The sequence below is a fragment of the Aquarana catesbeiana genome, linkage group LG12 (genome assembly GCF_042186555.1).
Source record: "Aquarana catesbeiana isolate 2022-GZ linkage group LG12, ASM4218655v1, whole genome shotgun sequence".
Lineage (NCBI taxonomy): Eukaryota > Metazoa > Chordata > Amphibia > Anura > Ranidae > Aquarana > Aquarana catesbeiana.
In genome coordinates, this window is record NC_133335.1 from 33,802,550 (window position 1) to 33,825,526 (window position 22,977).

At 43.0% G+C, this 22,977-nt stretch overlaps 1 protein-coding gene across 3 annotated transcripts; it reads right to left on the reverse strand.

The window, feature by feature from the left end:
• Positions 1-1,314: 1,314 nt before the first annotated feature.
• FAM217B (family with sequence similarity 217 member B) lies at positions 1,315-22,374 on the reverse strand. Of its 3 annotated transcripts, none has more exons than XM_073607539.1 (5): positions 22,028-22,373; positions 14,889-14,996; positions 14,731-14,790; positions 13,357-13,427; positions 1,315-7,907 (listed from the first exon to the last, which is right to left on the reverse strand). In XM_073607539.1, exons 1-5 carry the CDS (start codon positions 22,058-22,060, stop codon positions 6,755-6,757), a joined length of 1,425 nt encoding a protein of 474 aa, XP_073463640.1. In that variant the 5' UTR covers positions 22,061-22,373; the 3' UTR covers positions 1,315-6,754. The 3 variants fall into 3 exon arrangements, with proteins under 3 accessions (XP_073463640.1, XP_073463641.1, XP_073463642.1); XM_073607540.1 differs by having other exon boundaries at positions 22,033-22,370; XM_073607541.1 differs by lacking the exon at positions 14,731-14,790 and having other exon boundaries at positions 22,028-22,374.
• Positions 22,375-22,977: the final 603 nt, after the last annotated feature.

Genomic DNA, 22,977 nt, shown 5'->3' on the forward strand with positions numbered 1-22,977 from the left:
GCTCACTGACTGGTTGCTAGAAGTTACAGCACACATTACGGCTCACTGATCAGTTGCTAGAGGTTACAGCACATGATTTCTGCTTATTGATTGGTTGCTAGAGATTAGTGCGGATATGACCTCAGGGGGGCATGATATACATATCAACGCCTCCGCTATTTACATATGAACCCAGGGTCTGCAGGTGAGTCATCTGTACACAAAAATAGGGCAGAGCTGAGCAGCATTAGTAGCAGCACTTCACACTGAGATATTGGGATACAGCACAGGACTAAAACCTCAAGGGAATTTAAACCAGGATAGTTGGCAAGTATGAGGCAGCTGCTTTGGGCCCCACAACAATGACAGGGCCCAGGGCAGCTGCCCCTTTTGCCCTGCCTTAAAAACGGCCCTGTCTATAAGACATTAAGGTGTGCTGCTTGCTTTAACACAACACATAGGGGTTGATTTACTAAAACGGGAGAGTGCAAAATCTGGTGCAGCTGTGCATATTAGCCAATCAGCTTATCAGCTTCAGCTTGTTCAATTAAGCTTTGACATACAAAAAAAAAAAAAAAAAACCTGGAAGATTTTTCACTCCTCAGTTTTAGTAAATCAACCCCATAGTCTGAATGGGTCCTAAGAATCTAGAGCTCCCAAAAGAGGCGAGTTTTATGCATAGCTCCCTGGCTCCTGTGAACTCTCCCACTATCTATTATGTATGCGGCATGCAAACTTCTGATTTATATACAAAGTTAACAAAAATCGGGTTTCTTGAAATGAAAATGATGGCAGTATTATTACAAAGTAAAAAAACAGCGCTAATACCTTTATATAGATCAGTAACACTGCAAGATTTAACAGGAAATAAAACATTTATTTTATACAACACCATCAAACTTTCCATACAACATTATTTACCCAAATATACGATATTCACTTGCCTGATTTTTGTTTAACAATTAAATAAAAATATAAATATCATGCAGGTTTTCATATCAGTGAAAAGCTTTACATGCAGCTTCATGAAAACAAATTTTAAAAAATCCTTTTTCTTTCACTGAAAAATAGGTTCACATTTAAAATACTTTAGGGTAGATTTATAAAACAGGGAATATGATTTTCACCAAACATTCACTGCAGGTGTATCTTTCTGGTGCACACAATAGTGATTGATTTACCTGCAGTGAATGTTTGGTAAATGGCACATTCACTGCTTTCTAAATATACCCCTTTGATCAACTATAAAGAGTGCAAGGATTATAACAAACTCAATAAACCACTCAAGCCCAACTGTTGAAGTGAGTCTTAAACTTATACTAAACCAAATATATGTTGTTTCTTTTTTTTTTTTTTCTTTAACCTCTTTTTGTCTCCTGTGGCCAGTCCCCAAGCTGCTGACACCCCTGCCTGTTTGTGTGTATTTTTCTTATCTCGCTGGCTGCTAAGGAGACAGTACCCTTCTCTACACTGGGAAGCTCAGGGAAGCAGTGCAGATTGTCATGGAGCCATCAGGATTGACAATGGACCGCAGGTAAGTGTTTGGGGAAAGGGGCATAAAAAAGGTACTGGGATGGTTTTTACCTCAATTCAGAGAATGCACCACTTTAAATTTGTCAGTAATAAGTCCCTTTGCTCTAACAAGAAACAATGCATTCCTGACAGACCTATATATATATATACTATATATATATATATGTAACTCCTAGTGCAGTATATTAAAGGACATTGCCAGGGATGCCTGTGATTTGAACTCAGGATCTGTGCAGACATAGATGACCAACAGAGGGCTTATTGCAGTAACAGAGGTTGAGCACTCTCAGCAAACCTGTAAACTGAAGACTATTGCTGTGGTTGGAAGGAAAAGAAATATGATTTTCTTTTCGGCAGCCACAGAAATTTATGCCCAAAAGATAATTTTAGGAATAGTAAATGACAACGTGGTTTGTGCAGTAATAAATAAAACAAAGTTGGAGTTTTGTCTTCAGTTGGCCTTAGACATTATAATACGAAGTCAAATGCCAAACAATGTGATCTTCAAGCAATGTCTCGTCCCATGTGGGAACATTACTTGTTATCTAGGGAATCTGAACGAAGAAGAAGCTCCAGATACGAGCACTTCAAGTGGATAGACTTATTACAAAATTGGCTGCCAAAGGCGTGAGCAAGCTGCAGATGCCGGAAGTAATAATGAGGAGGTATATTAAATTTTGACCTAAGGAGAGAAAAAGGACAAGAGAGCTCCATTCTCTGTAATATGGGGGATGGATTTTATCTTGTACTTTGCCCATAGCGGAGGGTCAGGAAGTATATGAAAGTGCTGTAGTAGGGGGGGGTTATTCCAGAGGGGGGTATATGGGGAAAAAGTGAGGGGATCCCTTTCCTCCAGGCCAAGCCCCAAATTCAAGGCTTTGATCGTGGTCAACATTGAGGGAGTAAGTGGGTATGGAACCTTAAGGCCACGGTATAGCAACAGTTACAAGGCCTCCAAGGAGCCCAAAATTGGCACCTCCTGCATGGTACCGGAATTGGTAACCTTCGGCTGCAACCACCAGTGGGCCATTACTAGCTGCAAAGCCAAATAGCATTTGTGACTGGTAAGCTTATAACACGGGGTCTGATTCCCCCATACGAATGAAGAGAGCAACCTATTTAGTTGCAGAAAAAAAGATTTTGGGTTCCATAGTGGTGAAAAAGGTAGGTGAATTTGGGAAGTACTTTCATCTTCAAGAGATTAATTTGACCTAGCAGCTTGCCCCACGCCTTCAGCTTAACCTTAACCTCTTGCATCACAGGCAGTAAACCGAGAGAAATAAAATCTGAGGTTTTATGGGAAACTATTGGGAACATTACTTGTTAACAGGGAAAATCCAATTACATTTTTCAATAGAGGTCTATTGGCTTGATGTAGTCAGGAGAGCTCAGAAGGTACCCTATGAGCGTGGCTAGACTAAATTCAACAACCCTCTGTTGTCTATGCATACGTTTGGAGGTAGATTCATTCAAATCAAGAAAATTTGACACAGTGTATAGGAACAAATTATTTAGCATGACCACATGGACAAATCCATGGGCATATATTAGGCATGAGAACTATCTGCAGTACAACTATTAACAAACATTAATAAATATATAGGATTTACACACCTGAACAGATTGCTCTATGAAAAACTAAAGCTTTATCTCAAGCTGCAGGTTGCCAAAATATGCTTTGTTTAAAAAGGTGTGTTTTCCATCTGCTTCTCTTTTAGTCACTTCACAAGCTTTTCTGCAAATGTTATAAAAAATATATTTAGTAGAAAGACAGAAATATGAAAAATATGACAGAACTTGAAGAAATCTCTATTCTATTCAATTGTAAAATAGCCCTCTAAATCTCAAATTTGCTTGGCTCTTTAAGCAAACCTGTCATATGGATAAAGTTGTTCAAGGAAAAGAAAACCCTAAAAGCAGGTAACAAATGGTGGTTGCACATACTGTACATAGTTTTATCTTCCAGAGCATCTCAGGAGCTCCTGTGGCTGTGGTGTAGCCTCATATTCAATGGTAGCCTCTAGTTTAGAAGTCTGAGCTCTGCCATACCTCTAGCTCCTCTCAAAACAATAGAGAAGCAAGCATTGTAAGGGGCTGTGGCCCAGCTCCAAGTTTCACTTTGGGAAGTATTTGCCTACTAGTCACTCCAAGGTTCAGGGTCTATCAGGGTGTTCTGGAAGATATACTAAGGTGTATGTAAGCAGCCCTATGGATCTACTTTTGGGCTTTTTCAGTTGCTTGGAAAACTTTATAAAAATGGACACGTATACTTTTAAAGGACATTCATCATAACAAAAAAAAAATGGGCAGCCAGTGCCGACCCCGTACTGAAAATTCTGGTTACCTGGTTATCTCTGGTTTTAATCATTTCTGACTAAAGCCAAAGTTGGCTGGTTCAGCTGGAAATGGCTGACTTTCGGTATGTGTGTACTCTTCTCTGTTCTACAGAAGCCAGTCTAACCAGCTTCTGTCGAGTGGCCATGCTGGAAAACCAGCATTCGATCAGTGCTTGCAACCAATGGCTGCAAATATTGGTCAGTAAATTCTGGAGGGGTATGGGCCTCCCCCCCTCAGAATACAATAGAACAGTGGGGGAGATCCCAGCACCACACATCGCTTGTGTTAATGCAAGGACCTGTCAGTTTTTTTTCATTCAACCAGTTAGTTAAAAAACCTTCATCCTTTAGAACCACTTTAACAGTTTATTTCTTGCTAATGGTATGTTTCAAAACTAGACTTCGTGACTTGAATAATGCATATACCCTGTTTCCCCAAAAATAAGATCTAGCGTGATTGTTGGTGATGGCTGAAATATAAGCCCTATGCCCCAAATAAGCCCTAGTTAAAATCCTTGTAGGTCTTATTTTCAGGGTAGGGCTTATTTTCGGGGAAACAGGGTAGCTTATTTGGGGGGTAGGGCTTATATTGCAGCCATCACTGACAGTCACGCTAGGTCTTATTTTCAGGGAAACAGGGTAGGTGTTGTCCTTTGAACTGATGCAGGACACACACTTCCATTTTATTCTGATATGATAAAGTAATAAATCACTTATGTACCGAGCGCTTTGCTTCCTGTGCATATTCATTGTGGTTTGAGGTGGCATTATATTTTTCAAACACAAAATGTATTTTTTAGCCCTATGCCAGCTTGTGTCAATTTTAAAGCCTTAATTTATTCAAATTTTTTTTTTAAATCAAGGAACAAGGGGCGGCACTTACAATCAATGCAATGAGTCTCTTGTGCTACTGGCTGCGAAATTAGTTGAAATCTTCATTTCTCTGACCCTTCCCTACCCCCGCAGTGCTAATCTTCCAGTACTGTGGAGGGCATTAACATGAGCCGAAGGACTTGTCATATGCACTAATCAAAAGTGCTGACTATGCCTGTCCTTTCACCCCCCCAATCATAGAAGCTGGCCTCATAGAGGTAGACCTTTTATTCAACTGCTCGCTCTCCATCCATACAGTGCTATTCATTCATGGAAGCTATAGTACAATTTCTGTGAATGGAGAAAGGGTGCGCATAGTCCGCACTCTTAATGAGCGACAGGTCCCTCAGTTCGTATTAACCACGGCAGCGCCAGAAGATTATTGTTGTGGTTACACCCACCCGGCCGCATCATTCATTCAGTGTTCTGTGAAAACTACAAAGTACCAACAGTCTTTGCGGCTGTCGGCTTGCAGTTCTCAATAAACCATTAGGGTGCTGTTGAGCACTCTAGCAGTTTATGGAGTCTTCTTGTCAGAGTGTAACTGCCTGCCGTACGAGGTATGAGCAGACAGCTTACACAAATTGTCTGCAATGCTTTGCAGGCTCATAGTAAAAAAAAAAAAATAAATGCGCATTTATTTACCCACAAAAAGATGTGCATTTATTTAGTTTTTTTTTACAAAAAGTGAACTTATCCTTTTAAAGAAACCTTGGGGGTTATTTACGAAAGGCAAATCCACTTTGCACTACAAGTGCAAAATGCACTTTCAATTGCACTGAAAGTGCACTTGGAAGTTCAGTCGCTGTAAATCTGAGGGGTAGATCTGAAATGAGTTGAAGCTCTGCTGATTTTATTATCCAATCATGTGCAAGCTAAAATGCTGTTTTTTATTTTCCTTGCATGTCCCCCTTGGATCTACAGCGACTGCACTTCCAAGTGCACTTTCAATGCAATTTCAAGTGCACTTTGCACTTGTAGTTTGCACTTGTAGTGCAAAGTGGATTTGCCTTTAGTAAAAAAACCCCCTTATCGTTTCAAAAAAATGCTTTGACTAAACATAGGCTTTACATTGGAGCTGACCTGACCTAAACAGTTCCTAAGATAACAACATTAGAGTACATGCAAGTACCTGGGTCAGTCTTTAAATTGATCCCTTTCTGGATCCCAGGCTAAGGTATTAAAGTGATTGTAAAGGCTCATTTAAATAAAAAAAACAAAAAAAAAAAACAAACATGTTATACTTACCCCCTCTTCTCGGGTCCCTCTTTGATGCTCCTAGCCCCTCCCTCCTTTGAGTGCCCCCTCAGCCAACAGCTTGCTACAGGTGTCACCCAAGCTGAGTCAGAGCTCCGTGTATCCATTCAGACATGGAGCCCCGACCTGGCCCGCCCCCTTTCTCTTGATTGGCTGACTGACTTTGATTGACAGCCGCGGGAGCCAAAAAGCACTGCTGCTCTGTCTCAGCCAATCAGGAGGAGTGTACTGGATGGCTGAGGGGGATCATGGACATCACTGGAGAGAGAAGGAGCTCAGGTAGGTAATTGGGGGGTGCTGGGGAGGCTGTTACACACAGAAGGTTTTTTTTATCTTAGTGCATAGAATGCATTAAGATCAAAAAAACCTTCTGCCTTTACAACTCCTTTAAATCAGGCCACAATATCTATTCATGTTAAGAGGCACTAATCCCCACCCTCATGCCCGTCAACAATCAAATGCCAAAACTTCAAACAGGCATTATTGGTTATGGCATTTAACAGTCAAATGAGGCTTTATACTGGGAGGGACGGGATCCAAAGGAGCTCTAAAAAGATTTGTTTGAATACTAAAACAGTTACAGAGCTTGCACTTTTGGAATGTTTTTTTAGGTCATATTCAAATTGGAGTATGTGACATGTAAACTACTTTATCGGTTTGTAAGGCAAACCCAGTAGAGCAATGTTTGTTCCTAAAAAAATAACATTTATATCAGACCTTTGCTGTCAACAGGCACTACACTCATATCTGACACAAGTATATTAATGTGTAATTTTTCACTTCATTTTATAGGAAGGTGAGTGACTGGGGTTTCCATTTCTTTTTGCTATGCTGTAATCTGTATCTAACAGAGTTGCTGGTTGACAATTATTTTTTTTCAATTTACATGACTTTGCCTGCTTTGGAGTACTCAGCGAATAGTTAGAGAGAGCACTCTGTTTCTGAGGTCTAAGGTTACCACTATTGTTCATCTTTGAACTACTTCCAGATGCCGAGTCCTTAGTTTGCTGGTAGTTTGGTGCAGATTTTTTCTTTGTGCCAACTTTTACATCCTGAGTCTGTTTGAACACAGATGTTGGTACATCCGCTAATCCAGGAACTTTTGATGGGCTTTTACGAGGACATGTTAGATCACAGTTCTCCTGATGGGCATTTTTTGTGTGGGAACTTTTCTCTTGTGCACAAGTCAATTTAAAAACATTATCCTGATTGGAATTCTGTTTGCTGGGTGACGGACTGTGCCAAGACTTACTCTTTCCTAAAAATTTCCCATTACGACAAAAGCCAGGTGCAGTTTGAGGCCTAGATTTAGTCATTTTTGATTTTTCGGCCTGCACAGTTTGCAGCTGTAACCATTCAAGCTGAAGAAGACGGTCAACGTATCGGTCTAAAAACCCAGAAGGTGTTGCTTTCAGTGCGTTTTTTCCTTCCTTGTTTAGAAATTCCGAGACATCACTAAGGTTCCACGAGTTGTAAGGAGGAGGAAGAAAATCTGGATAATCATAATCTTTGCCCTTGGGTTGTAAGTAATGACTAAAGTAACCTGGACTGATCTCTTCAGCACGTAGATTGAGCTCTGGAGGTGAAAGAGGGGAGGGTGGGATGGGAAGCCGTTCTGAATCGGAAAGGTCACTGGCACTATCTTCGTCTTCTTTTGTGAGCTTAACCAATTCCAAGTCCAAAAATAGTTTTTCCATAGATTCCTTTTCATGTGGAAAGCAGGTCACATTTTTGCTGGATGACTTGTCAAAGATGGGATATGATATATGTTGTGCATTTAAATAACCAGGTTGCAGCATGTTAATGCCTGAACCTTTTTTGTGATCATGTGTTCCATTATATAGAACTAAGCCATCAGTAAGAAACTGTTCACTGCGACTACATTCCAAAAATGACTCCTTTTTCTGCACTTTACTTTTATTTTGTGCCCTGTGGGAAAAAAAAACATGGCAATGCACAATAATCTAAAACACATTAACCTTATAATTCAATCTGCAACTTAAAAATGTCCTTTAAAGCCCAGCACTAGCCATATTTTTTTAAATTTTGGTTAGAGTGAGAAAGACTTATGCCCCACACACATGATCAGAAATTCCATCAGAAAAAACTTGGATGGTTTTTCCGACGGAATTCCGCTCAAACTTGCCTTGCATACACACGGTCACACAAAAGTTCTCTGAACTTTCGACCGTCAAGAACACAGTGACGTACAACACTACGACGAGCCGAGAAAATGAAGTTCAATGCTTCCAAGCATGCGTCGAATTGTTTCCAGCAAAAGTCTGCCAGCAAAAGTCCGATGGAGCATTACACACGGTCGGAATTTCTGACCAAAAGCTCACATCCGACTTTTGCTGGCAGAATTTCTGATCGTGTGTATGGGGCATGAGAATCTCTAGGGAATTTTTTCTTTTGTGTGTAGTGTACCCACTGTGTAAAGATTCTCCCTATATTTTTTCTCCTGGCAATGCCTTGATCCACAGGGTCCAACCGAAACAAAAAGTGAGGGGAAATCTCTCTCTAAGTTGATACAGATAGCAGTAAAAGCCCAGGCGATAAAACTTATTCTATCTAAAACAAATAATTTTGGACTGGAGTTGGTGTTTGAAATACACAATTCTTAAAACTTTTAGACTAGAAAGGTAGGCAGCAGAGAGTAGTGGCAATATCTGTGTGTAAGCAAGGCTCATGCTGCCTGATGATTGCCTAGCTCTAGAAGTAACTCAGTGTGGTGCATGTCAGACCACTGTAGAGAGACTTCTGCCTGCACACAGACAGCAGTGGTTCTCTCTGCAACTTGCCGCCTAAAGCTGGCCACACAATCATTTTTTTCAGCGGGTTGAATTGAACAAAAAATGACCTGATTCCCCCATCCACATATATGAGGTAGATGGGGGAATCACTCCTTCTGTGCTTTTGTGTTCTGACAATGGGGAGACTTCCCTGCCATCAGAACACACTGTTGAGTGTTGTTGGCTATAGCTAGTGGCAAAAACCCAATCCAGACACTGGCAACTGAGATAGTCCTCCTCCCAGTTGTCCATACTCAGAATGTGCACTGCATTTAGGGCCGGAACATGATGCTCCACATGACACTCCACCCAATCGAGAATCAGTGACACTTCCAGGGCCACCATGGAGCTCTTGGTGCCACCCTGGCGGTTGATGTAAGCCATGGTGGCATTGTCTGACTGCACTTGGTTTGGGTGACCCGTGCAAAGCACTGTCCAATGAGAGAGAGAGAGACACACACACACAGACAGACAGACACAGACTGCTCTAAGCTCCAAAATATTGTTAGGAAGATTGAACTCCTGCAGAGATTAGAAGCCCTATACCACCTGGTGCTCCATCCCCCCCCTCCCCCCCAAAAAAAGCTGGCATTAGTGGTGGTAATCCTGCCAACTGAGGAGAAGAAATGACTTCCCCAGAAGAAGGGAGAAAACCCACCAAAGAATTGATGCCTTGGTTGGGGCGAGACACAAAATGTAAAGGTCAGAGACCCTGGAAGTCTTTTCCACTTGATCAAGATCTCCTGCTGCAGAGGTCAGGTGGATGTTAGGCATAGGGAACCACTTCAAATCAAGGCACCATGAGGCCTAGTATCCACCTTCAAACCAAATGGGCCCCATTCACAAGGACATGAGGTGAAGGACGAGTAGCTGCAACTTCTTGAGTTTCTCCTGGGGGAGAAAGACCTTGACCTATCCAGCAGAAGTCCCAAGTATTCCAGATGCAGGAAGGGAATCAGGATAGTCTTACCCAGGCTGAGAACCTGCCCAAGATCCTGCAGGGTTTTGGTTGTAATGGACAAGTCGTGCTCCAAATTTGATGCGAATTGGGCTGGTGCAGGTAGCCCACAATTGTAATCCACTGCAAACGCAAGGGCCAATAAATGGGTCAGGACCTTGGTGAAGGCCCATGGAGCCAAAGCCAGGTCAAAAAGAAGAACTACAATGCAATTCCCCTGCAGCAAACCAAAAAAACCTCCGATGGTAGTGGCAAATGGGGATGTGAAGCTAGGCTTCTTTGATGTCGATTGAGGCCAGAAGGTCCCCTTGGTGTAAGGAAGTTATGACTGAGCATACTGACTCCATGCAAAACTTGCGCTCCTTCAGAAAAGAGTTCGGTGACGAAACAGCAGCAAGGACTGAATTCTGTCTTATAGCCGGAAGAAGCAACCTTCAAAACCCAGCTGTCCAAAAAGTGAGCAAGCCAGAGATCTGAAAACAAAAAGAAGGTGTCCTGCCCCCCTGAGGTGTTGAGGTGTGGGTGCACCTTCATGCAGAAATGGCCTTTTCTGCCGACTTGGGGTTCTTGGGCTGCCAAGAACATTTGTTGGCAAGGAAGGCAGCAAGTTTGGTGGCCTTGTCCTTGGAGGGGGGGGCGACCTCTGGCCCCAAAAAAGATACATATGAGCAAAAAAGAATGGACCCGCCTTGCAATGAGAGTCCTTTGTCTTCCTTGCCTGAGGGAGGAAGGTACTCTTCCCCTCAGTGATATTTTCAATGTTGTTGTCCAGGGAAGAGCTGAACAGGTGTTCACCCGTGGAGGGCATTTCCGTATTAGAAGCGTGGTAGGCCAACCAACACTTAAGCCAGAGGAGACACCGCAAGACCACTGCGGAGGAGGTCATATGGGAGACCACTTGGACAGAGTCCATGGCTGAGTTTCACAAGTATTGGAGCCCCTGGATCAGTTGATCTGCTAGTTGCAACACAAGCGGGGGAATCCTGCTCCATAACCAGACCTTGATGTAGGAGCTTGATTCACTCAGTCAGTCTGGGAAATCATGGCTGAAGCCAGGACTGGACAGATCAAGGTCCCAGAGGTCACATATAGCAATCATACTCTTTTTTTTTATTCAAAGGCTCCCAAAAGAAAGGAGCTTCCGCCGAAGGTATAATGGTAGCATTGTTCATAACAAAGGCTTCCTCAAAAAGGGAGAGCAGACCAACAACTGCATGGGTGAGAATGGCTTGGCTACATGGGTTCCCTGCCCTTGGGGGTCCCTGCTGCTTTACTGCCGCCCATCCGCTGTGACTTGGGCATGCTGACACGTGATAGCATATAGGGGGCAACCCCCCAAAGGATCACTCATCCTTCCAATGGACCGGCACCTGCTGCTAGCGATGGCTGCTGAACAGCACTACTTTATGCAGAAAAGTAACCCAGGACAGCAGCAGCCCAGCACCTTGAGGAGACCAGGTGTGTCCTCAAAAAAGTGAAAAATGCAGCTCTGATCCTGAAGGATCAGTGATCTGCCTGTGACCACAGGCAGCCAAGATGGCACCTGAAGCGGTGATTGAGGAAGGAGCCGCCCCCTGTTGCCCCAGCACCAGCTGATAGGGAGAACAGCACGAGAGAGGTAAGGAAATGGTCTGCCCCCTTAGTTGGGGCCCACCACCTCCACTGTGCTGTGTCAATTTCCTGTGAGGAAAAGCAGAGAAGGAATAGCCGCAGCACAGCTCACGTGCTGTGACACTGCAGAGTGAGAGACACAGATCCTATGTCTCAGCTCAATGTCTCCCAGTTTGGGGGAGGTAGTCACGAAAAGCACCTCCAGGGGCCACGGAATACCTATAGTGCAGACCAAATCACCCCATCCCTACACAAGAGACATATCCTGAGGGCAAACCTCGGACTTGTAGTTCTCCACGAAGGGATCTCCAGGTGGGGGAATAAGGCACCTTTAATCCTATGCTGATCTGGTTGATGTTAGCCGATGTGTGGAGCCACGGCGGAAGAACCTGGTCCAACTATCACATGCATCCATACGCATGGTCGAGCCCCTGACGTTTGCTCTGTAAACATAGAGCTAAATCCTGGTTTGCAGATGGGGGGTTAGCCACCACCAGAGGGCTGCTCCCTAGGTGTGCTTTTTAGTTTAAGTTGCACTAGCGTCCTGCTCTTAAAGATGTTGGTAACAAACCCATCCGTAAAGAATCTGCTGCGTCCTTCAATGAACGATAGAGAAAAGTGAACACTAGGATGCACGTAAATCAGCGCATCAGCACTGCGGTGATCCGGCCCGACTGCAACGTACACCAGCCTCTGTGTTGTAATGTAGCATCTGGTGTGAATTAGCCCTTAAGGTTTAAATTTACTTTAAAGTATAACTGTTTTGGGCAGAGTGGGGATGGATCAGAACACCTTTTTAAATTAGGTTTTTATTGCGGTCTATGCCCCCATTAGAGAGATTCACCCTTCATACAGTATTTTTCCTATGTATCATTATCAATAAAAGTAAAAGAAAACCCCAAATTTTGGGTTGTTCCCAGAACAAAAATAGTGGGATATCTTCCAATGAGGACTCTGGTGACCCGAGGGTTCCCAAGGGATTACCTAAATTTGCAGGGATTTTCTCTGTTTTGGCTATGGGACAGGAAGTGAAGGTAAATCTCCCCAATTGGACACAGATGGCAGAAAAAAAACTGACGAGGGTTAAAACCCTCCCTAATGCCGCGTACACCCGATCGGACTTCACGTCAGAAAAAGATATGACAGCTTTTCCGACGGGATTCCGCTCAAGTTTGCCTTGCATACACACGGTCACGTAAAAGTTCGCTGAACTTACGACCGTCAAGAACGCAGTGACGTACAACACTATGACGAGCCAAGAAAATGAAGATCAATGCTTCTGAGAATGCGTCAAATTGTTTCCGAGCATGCGCAGGAATTTTGTGCATCGGAATTGCCACAGACGTGCCACAGACGATCGCATTTTCGGATAGGAACTTTTTCCGACCGAAAAATTAAGAACATGCTCTCAATTTTTTGCTGGCTGGAATTCGGCCAGCAAAAGTCCGATGGAGCATACACACGGTCGCATTTTCCGATGAAAAAAATCACATCAGTCTTTTGCGGGCCGAAATTTCGATCGTGTGTACGCGGCATTACTCTAAAAATATATATATATGTTTTGCCCATAGTTCTACTTTAATATAGCATCTATTACTCCTGCTACTTAACAAGACAGTATTTTGAATAGGCTGCTTCAGTAAACATGGCGCACCGAGGTCTTCTTTTTCACTAACACTATATGCAATTGTGTATAATTAAGGAAGAAACAAATGTTTTGGTTCCTATTGCAATTAACATTGTTATACCTGTCCATCATAGTTCACACTACAGAAAGTACCAATTCATTTTAAGACATTATTGTCATGGGCCAGTGCACCAGGGTTGTAATGTGGCATGGTCTGAAGAAACAAATCTCCAGTTACAATACATAAACTGCTGAAACAAATTGCTTCGTAGCCTGTCTTTCATAAATATAATATGAAATAGGTAATGAAAGCCTCATTGCTGTGCGGTCAACAGTGAAGTAACAGGACATCAGACACCGGGAGGGAGAGATTAAGTGTAACAAATCTACCCTATTGGTTGCTGAGGATTATCGGGGTACATTTTCTTATTCAAGGAATGTTTCAGTGGTGACTGGGACACCTAAGAAAAGCAAAACAATGTATTAGTACAACATAAAATGTAGGTCTTGCTACACAATCAAAAAAAATCTACTAGGTGAAACAAAACATGCAATGAAATGTGTGCAACAGTCAATGGCGTCCCTAGGGGTGGGGCAGAGGGGGCCCTGACCCCCCAACATTATGCTGTGCCCCACCATGTGCCCCACCATGTGCCCCCTCAATTAAAAAAAAAATATTTTTTTTTTTTACAAAAAGGCAATGTCTTACTCGGGCCGCCGCTGGACTAACACAGTCTCTATTGAGAGGGAGAGCGTCCCCAGTCAGCTCCTGCGGGTGATTCCTCCCCCGTCCCTCTACGTGCTGACACTGCATAATGCGAGCGCTCACACAACCATGGCCGCCCGATCTGCTCCTTCCCCTGCATCTTCATTGGCAGGGAGAAGAGCAAGTTGCAGGAAGGACTCCACCAGGACTCTCAGTTACTGAAAAAACAGACTGATTTCTCCCATCCTTAGGACACGAGAACAAGCCTGTAAATTCCAAGAGATGCCAGACCAGCGCTGTCAATAGCAGGGGCAGGACAGCAAGAGGAGGCTGGGGAACCTCACAGTGGCAGGACACCAGGGCCCGGTGGCAAGACAACCTTTGCAACCCTGATAGTTCTCCCACTGCTTTGGACCCTTATATTTTCTTGGTATGCTGGTGAAATATCTCTTGTTTTCTGCCACCCTGGGGGGGGCCCCAATACAGTAGGAAGGGAGCTCACTGCAGAACATGTGAAAGGGCCGGTTGTGGGATTGTAGTAAAGGGCCCCAGGAGCAGGGCTGGTGCAAGGATTTTTGACACCCTAGGCGAAATCTCATTTTGCCACCCCCATTGGCTCCACCCCTGTCTCCACCCCCTTTGCCCTGCCCATGTGATAGGAGGCGGCTCTATACAGGAAGTATCGGCTCTGCTTCCTCTAGCGCTGGCTCCAGTGCTGTGCTGCGCCTCTAATTATACTACCGGACAGACGGAGCCTGAGACTGAGTTAGTTACATGCTGCAGCCTGCAAAGCATTCAGAAGCAGAGGGAAATCAGCGGCCGGGCGCCCCTAGGCAGCAGTGCACCCTAGGCGGCTGCCTAGTTTGCCTAGTGGCAGCACCGGCCCTGCCCAGGAGATATATATATATATATATATATATATATATATAAAATTTGCATTTTATAGTTGCCCCCCTACTTTTGTCCCCCCTAAATATGAAAGCTGGAGACGCCAGTGGCAACAGTCAACAGTTAACTAAAATGTATGATTTAAAGAAAGTGTATGCAGAATTACCTACCAATTTACTAGCACCGAGATTTCCTTCTGTTGTATACTGCAAGGTTGAAGGCTGGACTAACTAAAAGATTAAAACACAAACTTTTGCAATTCTTTTAAGAAAAAAAAAAAAAAAAACAATCCAGATATCACAAGCAATAAAAAAGGCCAGAACCGTACCTTCTGTGCATTGCTGAATGTGTGCGATTTTCTCATGGGATTCTTTAGGTGACCGCATTTTGGCAGTTCTTCTGTTTTGGATCTGACAGACCGGGATCTCTTCTGTGACTAAAGGTAATTGACAGAGAGATTCTTCAGGGGTTCTGTGGTTATCCCATCGTGCTGAAGAACTGCATGCAGATAACACATGTATTGCCAATATTTGGCCAATGACATCAGCTGTATGCCAGGCCCTTCTGTTGATGAGGATGCGGCTCTGTTGGGGAAGCTGTCACCTACATGACAGATTCCTAGCACAGTCATGGTACACTATGAATACTGACGTACTTCTGTACCACAGTTCAGGGTATTGCCCTGTACACACGGTCGGACATCGATCGGACATTGATCAGACATTGATCGGACATTCCGACAACAAAATCCATGGATTTTTTTCCGACGGATGTTGGCTCAAACTTGTCTCGCATACACACGGTCTCACAAAGTTGTCGGAAAATCCGATCGCTCTGAACGCAGTGACGTCAAACACGTACGTCGGGACTATAAACGGGGCAGTAGCCAATAGCTTTCTTCTCTTAATTTATTCTGAGCATGCGTGGCACTTTGTGCGTCGGATTTGTGCACACACGATCGGAATTTAAACGATCGGATTTTGTTGTCGGAAAATTTTATAGCCTGCTCTCAAACTTTGTGTGTCGGAAATTCCGACGGAAAAAGTCCGACGGAGCCCACACACGATCGGAATTCCCGACAACATAATCCGATCGCACATTTTTCGTCGGAAAATCCGACCGTCTGTACGGGGCATTGGTCTTAAGGCCCGGTTCACACTGGTGTGATGCGAGAACCCCTGAGAATCCACTGCGGGTTCCCGCATCGCGCCGACTCGCATGGCAGTTCACACTGCCATATGCGAACTACTGGGGAGTGTCAATACATTGTTAGCGACACCCCCAGTTCAGCTCGCATATCGCACTGCGAACTGACAGTTCGGACATGAATCGGATCGCACAGGTGTGAACAGCCATGCGATCCGATTCTGGTCCGAACAAAAAAAAAAAAGGGTCCCTTGCGTGTTTGGATCGAATGCGGTGCGATATCAGCCATACTATCTGTCTGGCACAGACATCGCATGTGATGTGAACAGCAGTGCGCTGCGAATCACATGCCATGTCTGGCATCGCACCAGTGCGAACCGGGCCTGAAGCAGTATTAAACCCAAAAGCAAACATTTATTATATTGAAGCTTACCAATTTTTAGATGTGATGGCTGCATTCATTTTCTTTTTTTAAGCTTTTTTCTATTTTTTATCTGGTGGTCCAGAAAGTAATGCGGTACACACGATCCGATTATCGGACGAATGATTGATCGTCCGTTTTTTTTTCTTGCATGCTAATCTCACGTCGAATCTGATGAGTTTACTAAAGTCACGAAAATTCCCGTACGACAGCATAAAAATTCGGAAGCGATGTCATGTGTTGTAATGCATTTGTATTGCATTTTTGAACGATAGGTGTACTGATTAAACGAAAATCGTACGATCTGGCATCGTACGAAAAAAATTTCTGTGCATGTCCGATAGAATAATATCGGATGAACTGTCCTAATCGGCTCTTGAAAGCTCTGTACTAACATTCTGATTATCGTACGATCGATTCTAATGCGGCATTTTTCGTACGATTTTCGGATCGTGTGTATGGGGCTTAAGTCTGTTGTTTTTCAATAGAAAAACGGTCTTGCAGTCCGTTGCGGTCTTGCAATGATTTAACACTGGCAGGGGTGCTTACAATGATCAGCTTTTATTTAGGTAAACCTTTTACCCCAAAAGTAAAAAAAAATTGTTTGCTATAACTGATTATAAACTATTAGCTGGAGTTCAGCTTCAATTTGTTACTGTATTTAAATCTGAACGCAGCTGCCCAAATCTGCCTCCTGTGCTCCACCCCCCCTCTGGATGGATGTCTATATAATACAGGAGTTTTACTGGCCAGATCGTCAGAGGAAAACAGAAGGGAAAAAAGCCAGAAAAGAAAACTAAAAACAGACAATACATCTAATGATTGATAAGCTGAAATATAATAATTTTTTTTGGTTTTGGGTTTAATCCCGCTTTAATTACCGCCAGTTTCCTAAATGGAGAACTGGCGGTACTTCTTTAGGCTCCATGCACACCAGAGCTCATAAACGGCAGATTTTTGGAGTTTGGGCGTTTTTTTTTTTTTTACACAGCCCATATCCTATGTCTCCGTGCACACACATGGACGTTTTTGAACTTTTATCAGCAGTGGAGTTTATGGGCTGTTTTCTGAACGCCATAAAATCGCGTTCAGGAGTTGTTTTTCTGACCACAAAAAACGCCAAACGCTGATAAACTTCGATAAACGCTCAAAAACGTAGCTCACCAGCTTTTAACGTTTTTTGATCCATTGAAAAAAAAAAAACCTCTAAAAAACGCTAACGCGGAAAAACACTAATAAACACTATTGCAAAAAACGTTGAAAGACTCACTGCAAAGCTACTGGCATTTTTTATAACGTTATTTTAACATCCAGTGTGCATGGAGCCTCATGCCGCGTACACAGGAGCGGACTTTTCGACTGGACTGGTCTGACGGTCTATCCGATGGACTTCCAACGGACTTTCTAACGAACGGACTTGGCTACACACGATCACAACAAAGTCCGACGGATTCGTACGTGATGACGTACACCGGACTAAAATAAGGAAGTTGATAGCCAGTAGCCAAAAGCTGCCCTAGCGTCGGGTTTTTGTCCGCCGGACTAGCATACAGACAAGCGGACTTTTCGACCGGACTCGAGTTCGTCAGAAAGATTTGAAACATGTTCCAAATCTAAAGTCCGTCAGATTTTCGACAGAAAAAGTCCGCTGCAGGTCCGATGAAGCCCACACACGGTCGGATTGTCCGCCGGACTCGGTCTGTCGGACCAGTCCGGTCGAAAAGTCCGCTCGTGTGTACAGGGCATTAGAGGTTTGTTACTGCTATAGTGATAGATTCCTAAAGTGGCAGTAGTAGGAACTACCTGAATTTGCCACACATGTTGGTAATGTTACCGACACTGGTGCACATGCTTGCTCAAGGCCTGATTCACACCTATGCAGGTTGCATTTTGCATGGTCGCAGGTGTATTTTGAGTTTTTCAATACAAGTTTTTGATCCATTGAAGTCCATGCAACCAAAAACCAGAAAAAAGTCCCTGGCCCTTTCCGTAAAATGCACAGATGTGAACTAAATCCATAGGAAACCATGTTAAATGGACTGTAGTGTGTTTCTGAAAACTGAAAGTGCACTAAAAATTGCATGGGTGTGAACCAGGCTTGAATTAGGCTCAGGTAGTTCTTAAGGCTCCATTCACACTAGCGCGTTTTTTGATGCATTTTGCATTTTGCAGAAATGCACGGGAATTTTTTAACATGGGTTCCTATGGAACATGTTCACATCAATGCCTTTTTGTATCTCTGCGTTTTTGGAAAGGGTCAGGGACTTTTTTTCATGCAAAATGCAGCATTTTGCATGTAAGGCTCGATTCACACCTATGCATGTTGCTTTTGAGCGTTTTTGGAGGTTTTTTTTTCATGCTTGGCACGTTTTTGAGCAGTGTTTTTGTAGCGTTTTTGCCGCGTTTTTGCCGCGATTTGCGTTTTGCGTTTTTTTTTTTTTTTTTTTTCATTTTTTTTTACAGTCTTAAAAAAAAATTACAAAAAAAAAAAATAAAAAAAAGGCAAAAACGCACCAAAAACGCACCAAAAACACACCAAAAACGCTGCAAAAACGCTGCAAAAACGGTGCACTTGCGTTTTTGATGCTTGTCCATTGAAATCCATTACATGCAAAACGCTGCTTTTTGCATGAAAAAAAGTCCCCGACCCTTTCCAAAAACGCAGAGATACAAAAACGCATTGATGTGAACATGTTCCATAGGAACCCATGTTAAAAAATTCCCATGCATTTCTGCAAAATGCAAAATGCATCAAAAAACGCGCTAGTGTGAATGGAGCCTAATAGAATTCAATGGACAAGCATCAAAAACGCAAGTGCACCGTTTTTGCAGCGTTTTTGATGCGTTTGTGCCGTTTTTTATTTTTTTAAAAAAAAAAAACGCAAAATGCAAATCGCAGCAAAAACGCCGCAAAAACGCTGCTCAAAAACGTGGCAAGCATGAAAAAAAAACCTCCAAAAACGCCCAAAAGCAACATGCATAGGTGTGAATCGAGCCTTAGAGAACTACTGGCAGAAAAGCGGTGTCAGAGCCATTTTGAATTCCCCAGACTGTTTTTAACGGCTTGCTGACCGCCCGCCGTTGTCTGACGGCGGCAGTATGGCTCCCCTGCACGAATCCCCGTAGCTGTACAGCGGACGCTTTAAGGGGTATGGGGGGGCGTACGCGTCGCTGAGGAGCCGATGCGCGTGCCTGGCGGCCACCATGTCCGCCGGGCACCCGCGATCGCTCCTGAAAGAGCAGGAACGTGGATCTGTGTGTGTAAACACACAAATCTGCATTTTGTCAGGGGAGAGGAGACAGATCGTGGGTTCCTAGTATAGAGGAACAGCGATTGGTCTCCTCCCCCAGTCAGTCCCCTCCCCCTTCAGTTAGAACACACACACTAGGGGACACAGTTAACCCCTTGATCGCCCCCTAGTGTTAACCCCTTCCCTGCCAGTGACATTTATACAGTAATCAGTGGCTATTTTTAGCTCTGATCGCTGAAAAATGTCAATGGTCCCAAAAAAGTGTCAAAAGTGTCCGATCTGTCCTGCCGCAATGTCGCAGTCCTGATAAAAAACGCAGATCGCCGCCATTACTAGTAAAAAAAAAAAAATAATAATAGTAAAAATGCCATAAATCTATTCCCTATTTTGTAGACGCTATAACTTTTGAACAAACCAAACAATATACGCTTATTGTGATTTTTTTTACCAAAAATATGTAGAAGAGTACATATCGGCCTAAACTGAGGAAAAAATGTGTTTTTTGTTTTTTTTAATTGGGATATTTATTATAGCAAAAAGTAAAAAATATTGTGTTTTTTTTTCAAAATTGACGCTCTTTTTTTGTTTATAGCGCAAAAAATAAAAACGCAAGGGTGATCAAATACCACCAAAAGAAAGCTCTATTTGTGGGAAAAAAAGGACATTAATTTTGTTTGGGTACAGCTTCGCACGGCCGCGCAATTGTCAGTTAAAGTGACGCAGTGCCGTATCGCAAAAAAAAAATGGCCTGGTCAGGAAGGGGGTAAAATCTTCCAGGGCTTAGCTGGTTAATGACAATAGTTCTTCACTTCTCAAAGAGGACAAGCCCTATAAAATGAAGCTGTAGCCATTAACATTATACATTGTACATTGCTGCACAGTTAGCACCGTACGATGACATATATAACCTTGCTTCAGTTTTGTGTGCAGTCTCCAAGGAACACCGCCAAAGTCATACCAAAGAGCCTTGCAAATTTTAACTTCTGTAAGGCTCCATTCACACTAAGGCGTTTTTCGATGCATTTTGCAGAAATGCATGGAATTTTTTTAACATGGGTTCCTATGGAACATGTTCACATCAATGCATTTTTGTGCCTCTGCGTTTTTGGAAAGGGTCGGGGACTTTTTTTCATGCAAAATGCAGCATTTTGCATGTAATAGAATTCAATGGACCAGCATCAAAAACGCAAGTACAGCGTTTTTACAGCGTTTTTGGCGTTTTTTTTTTTTTACACTGTATACAGTATAAAAAAAACTGTAAAAAAAACGCAAAACGTGGCAAAAACAGCGCAAAAACACTGTAAAAACGCAGCAAGTGCCACAAAAAACACTGCAGGAACGCTCAAAAGCAACATGCATAAATGTGAATCGAGCCTAAAAAATAGACCCCTTTTTCTGCTCAATGCCTTCAAAACAAACCTCCTACATAAGAACTTTGGTGGCTCTAGCAATACTCAATGTCCGCCGGTGTCCCGCGATCGTGTCACGGAGCGGCAGAACGGGGAGATGTAAACAAGGCATTTCCCCGTTCTGCCTAGTGACAAGACAGAGATCACTGCTCCCTTCAGTGGGAGCAGTGGTAGCTGTCACGTCAGTGGTTCCCCCCCCCCCCACACAGTTAGAATCACTCCCTAGGACACACTTAACCCCTTGATTGCCCCCTAGTGTTTAACTCCTTCCTTGCCAGTGTCATTTACACAGCAATCAGTGCATTTTTATAGCACTGATCGCTGTATAAATAACAATGGTCCCAAAATAGTGTCAAAAGTGTCCGACATAATGTCGCAGTCACGATAAAAATCGCAGATCAGATGTTGTTTGAGAATTCATAATTTAAGCATTAGACCAGATATGATGGCATGTCACTTACAATGCTATGCTTTGATACAATGTGTCCATAGGCTGAATTGTGACTGTTATGTCGACTTTTGTACACTCCAATACGCAAGCTATGTCTATCTTTTGCTTTATAATCAAACCAAAATAAAAATGTTATTTGGGGAAAAAAAAAAAAAAAAATCGCAGATTGCCGACATTGCTAATAAAAAGAAAAATAATAAAAATGCTATAAATCTATCCCCTATTTTGTAGACGCGATAACTTTTGCGCAAACCAATCAATATACGCTTATTGCCATTTTTTTTTTAACCAAAAATATGTAGAAGTATACGTATCGGCCTAAACTAAGGAAAACGTGTTTTTCTGGAGATATTTATTATAGCAAAAAGTTAATAATGTTGCTTTTTTTCAAAATTGTCGCTCTTTTTTTTGTTTATAGCGCAAAAAATAAAAACCGCAGAGGTGATCAAATACCACCAAAAGAAAGGGGCTGAAGTGGTTAATGAAAATGCTAAATGCAAAACTGGCTTCTACACTGCAGGACACAAATGACAAAAAACAAAAAAAAGAACACAACAATGTAAACAGGACGTGTATTGGTAAATATTATGAAAACAAACATAATATAAATTCTATAATATTTATCGGAAATAATAAAACGAATGACAGAATATTGCAATAAAATGCTGTATAAGGTTCCCCCCCCCCCTGTAACTGCTCATCAGTATGTGGCTTCCCTGTAGATAGAACAATATCAGGATTAATACTGTACACTACAGAGAAAGGGATGAGCAGAAAGTATTTCCTTACATTACCATGTCTCTGCAGTCTGTTCCTTTTCATTCTAGAATGTGACAATGGACTGCAGGTTCCATCACAGATTTGGCAGGAGTGTAAACGTAGGCTAAAATTAAATGACCGTGCATCTGCTGGAACCCTTCATGGTGCCTGAATAAGACACCGGTCCTTGCACTCGGTGACACAATAAACGCGCTCGGCCTCCCTTCTCTTTTCCGTTATGCACAATCCCTTTGGCACTATTTGTTTTCATGTCACGGGTGAGATGCTTGATGTGAGGTGAGCACAACCCACAGCTCCTCCCTTCCAACCTCAAAGAAATGGGGCTGTCACCGAAGTGCAAAGGATTGTGGGTAAAATCTAGCATAATACAGATAACTGCAGTAAGTGTATACCTAAAGCAACATATTACAGATCAAGTCCCATGTGCAAGGCAGGCAGCTGCTTTAAATAACTGTAAAACGTCAGAGAGATGTGCAGCTCTTAACACTTTACCAGCCGGGTTCCCACCGGTACGACATACGTTCCGACATTGGGAGCTCATGACGTGTGAAAATCAATGGGAGCCGTCTTAAATGGTCCGACACAAGCCGGTCCGACTTTAGAACATGCTCCCTGCACTACTTTGGTCCTACTTCAGCCCATTGAATATCATTGAAGTTGGATCAAAATAGGATCCTTGTCCTAACCATCCGACTTTTGACATGCAACGAGGTGATTACAGCAGCAGTAAAAGGAATTTGTCACCTTGGGATTGTTTTGATTGGCCAAAGGACAAGTCAGACTATCACAAAGTTGGATCAAAGTAGTATCCTGTTTATTCAAGTCGGATGGATATAGGACCGATGTAGGACTGATGTCGCAGAGCAAAGTAGGATGACAGTCGTATGACTGCAGTGTGGTATCAGTGTGAACCCAGCCTTAGGCCCCTTTCACACTTATACGACTTGTCCCATGATTTT

What these genes read in the sequence shown, in the direction of transcription:
- FAM217B (XM_073607539.1), bottom strand. Translation starts at nt 22,060, where the DNA reads ATGAAAAGGAACAGACTGCAGAGACATGGTAAT. An exon ending in CATTCAGCAATGCACAGAAG is followed by an intron (nt 14,791 to 14,888) that starts GTACGGTTCTGG and finishes TTAATCTTTTAG; the next exon opens with TTAGTCCAGCCTTCAACCTT. An exon ending in ATCTCGGTGCTAGTAAATTG is followed by an intron (nt 13,428 to 14,730) that starts GTAGGTAATTCT and finishes TGCTTTTCTTAG; the next exon opens with GTGTCCCAGTCACCACTGAA.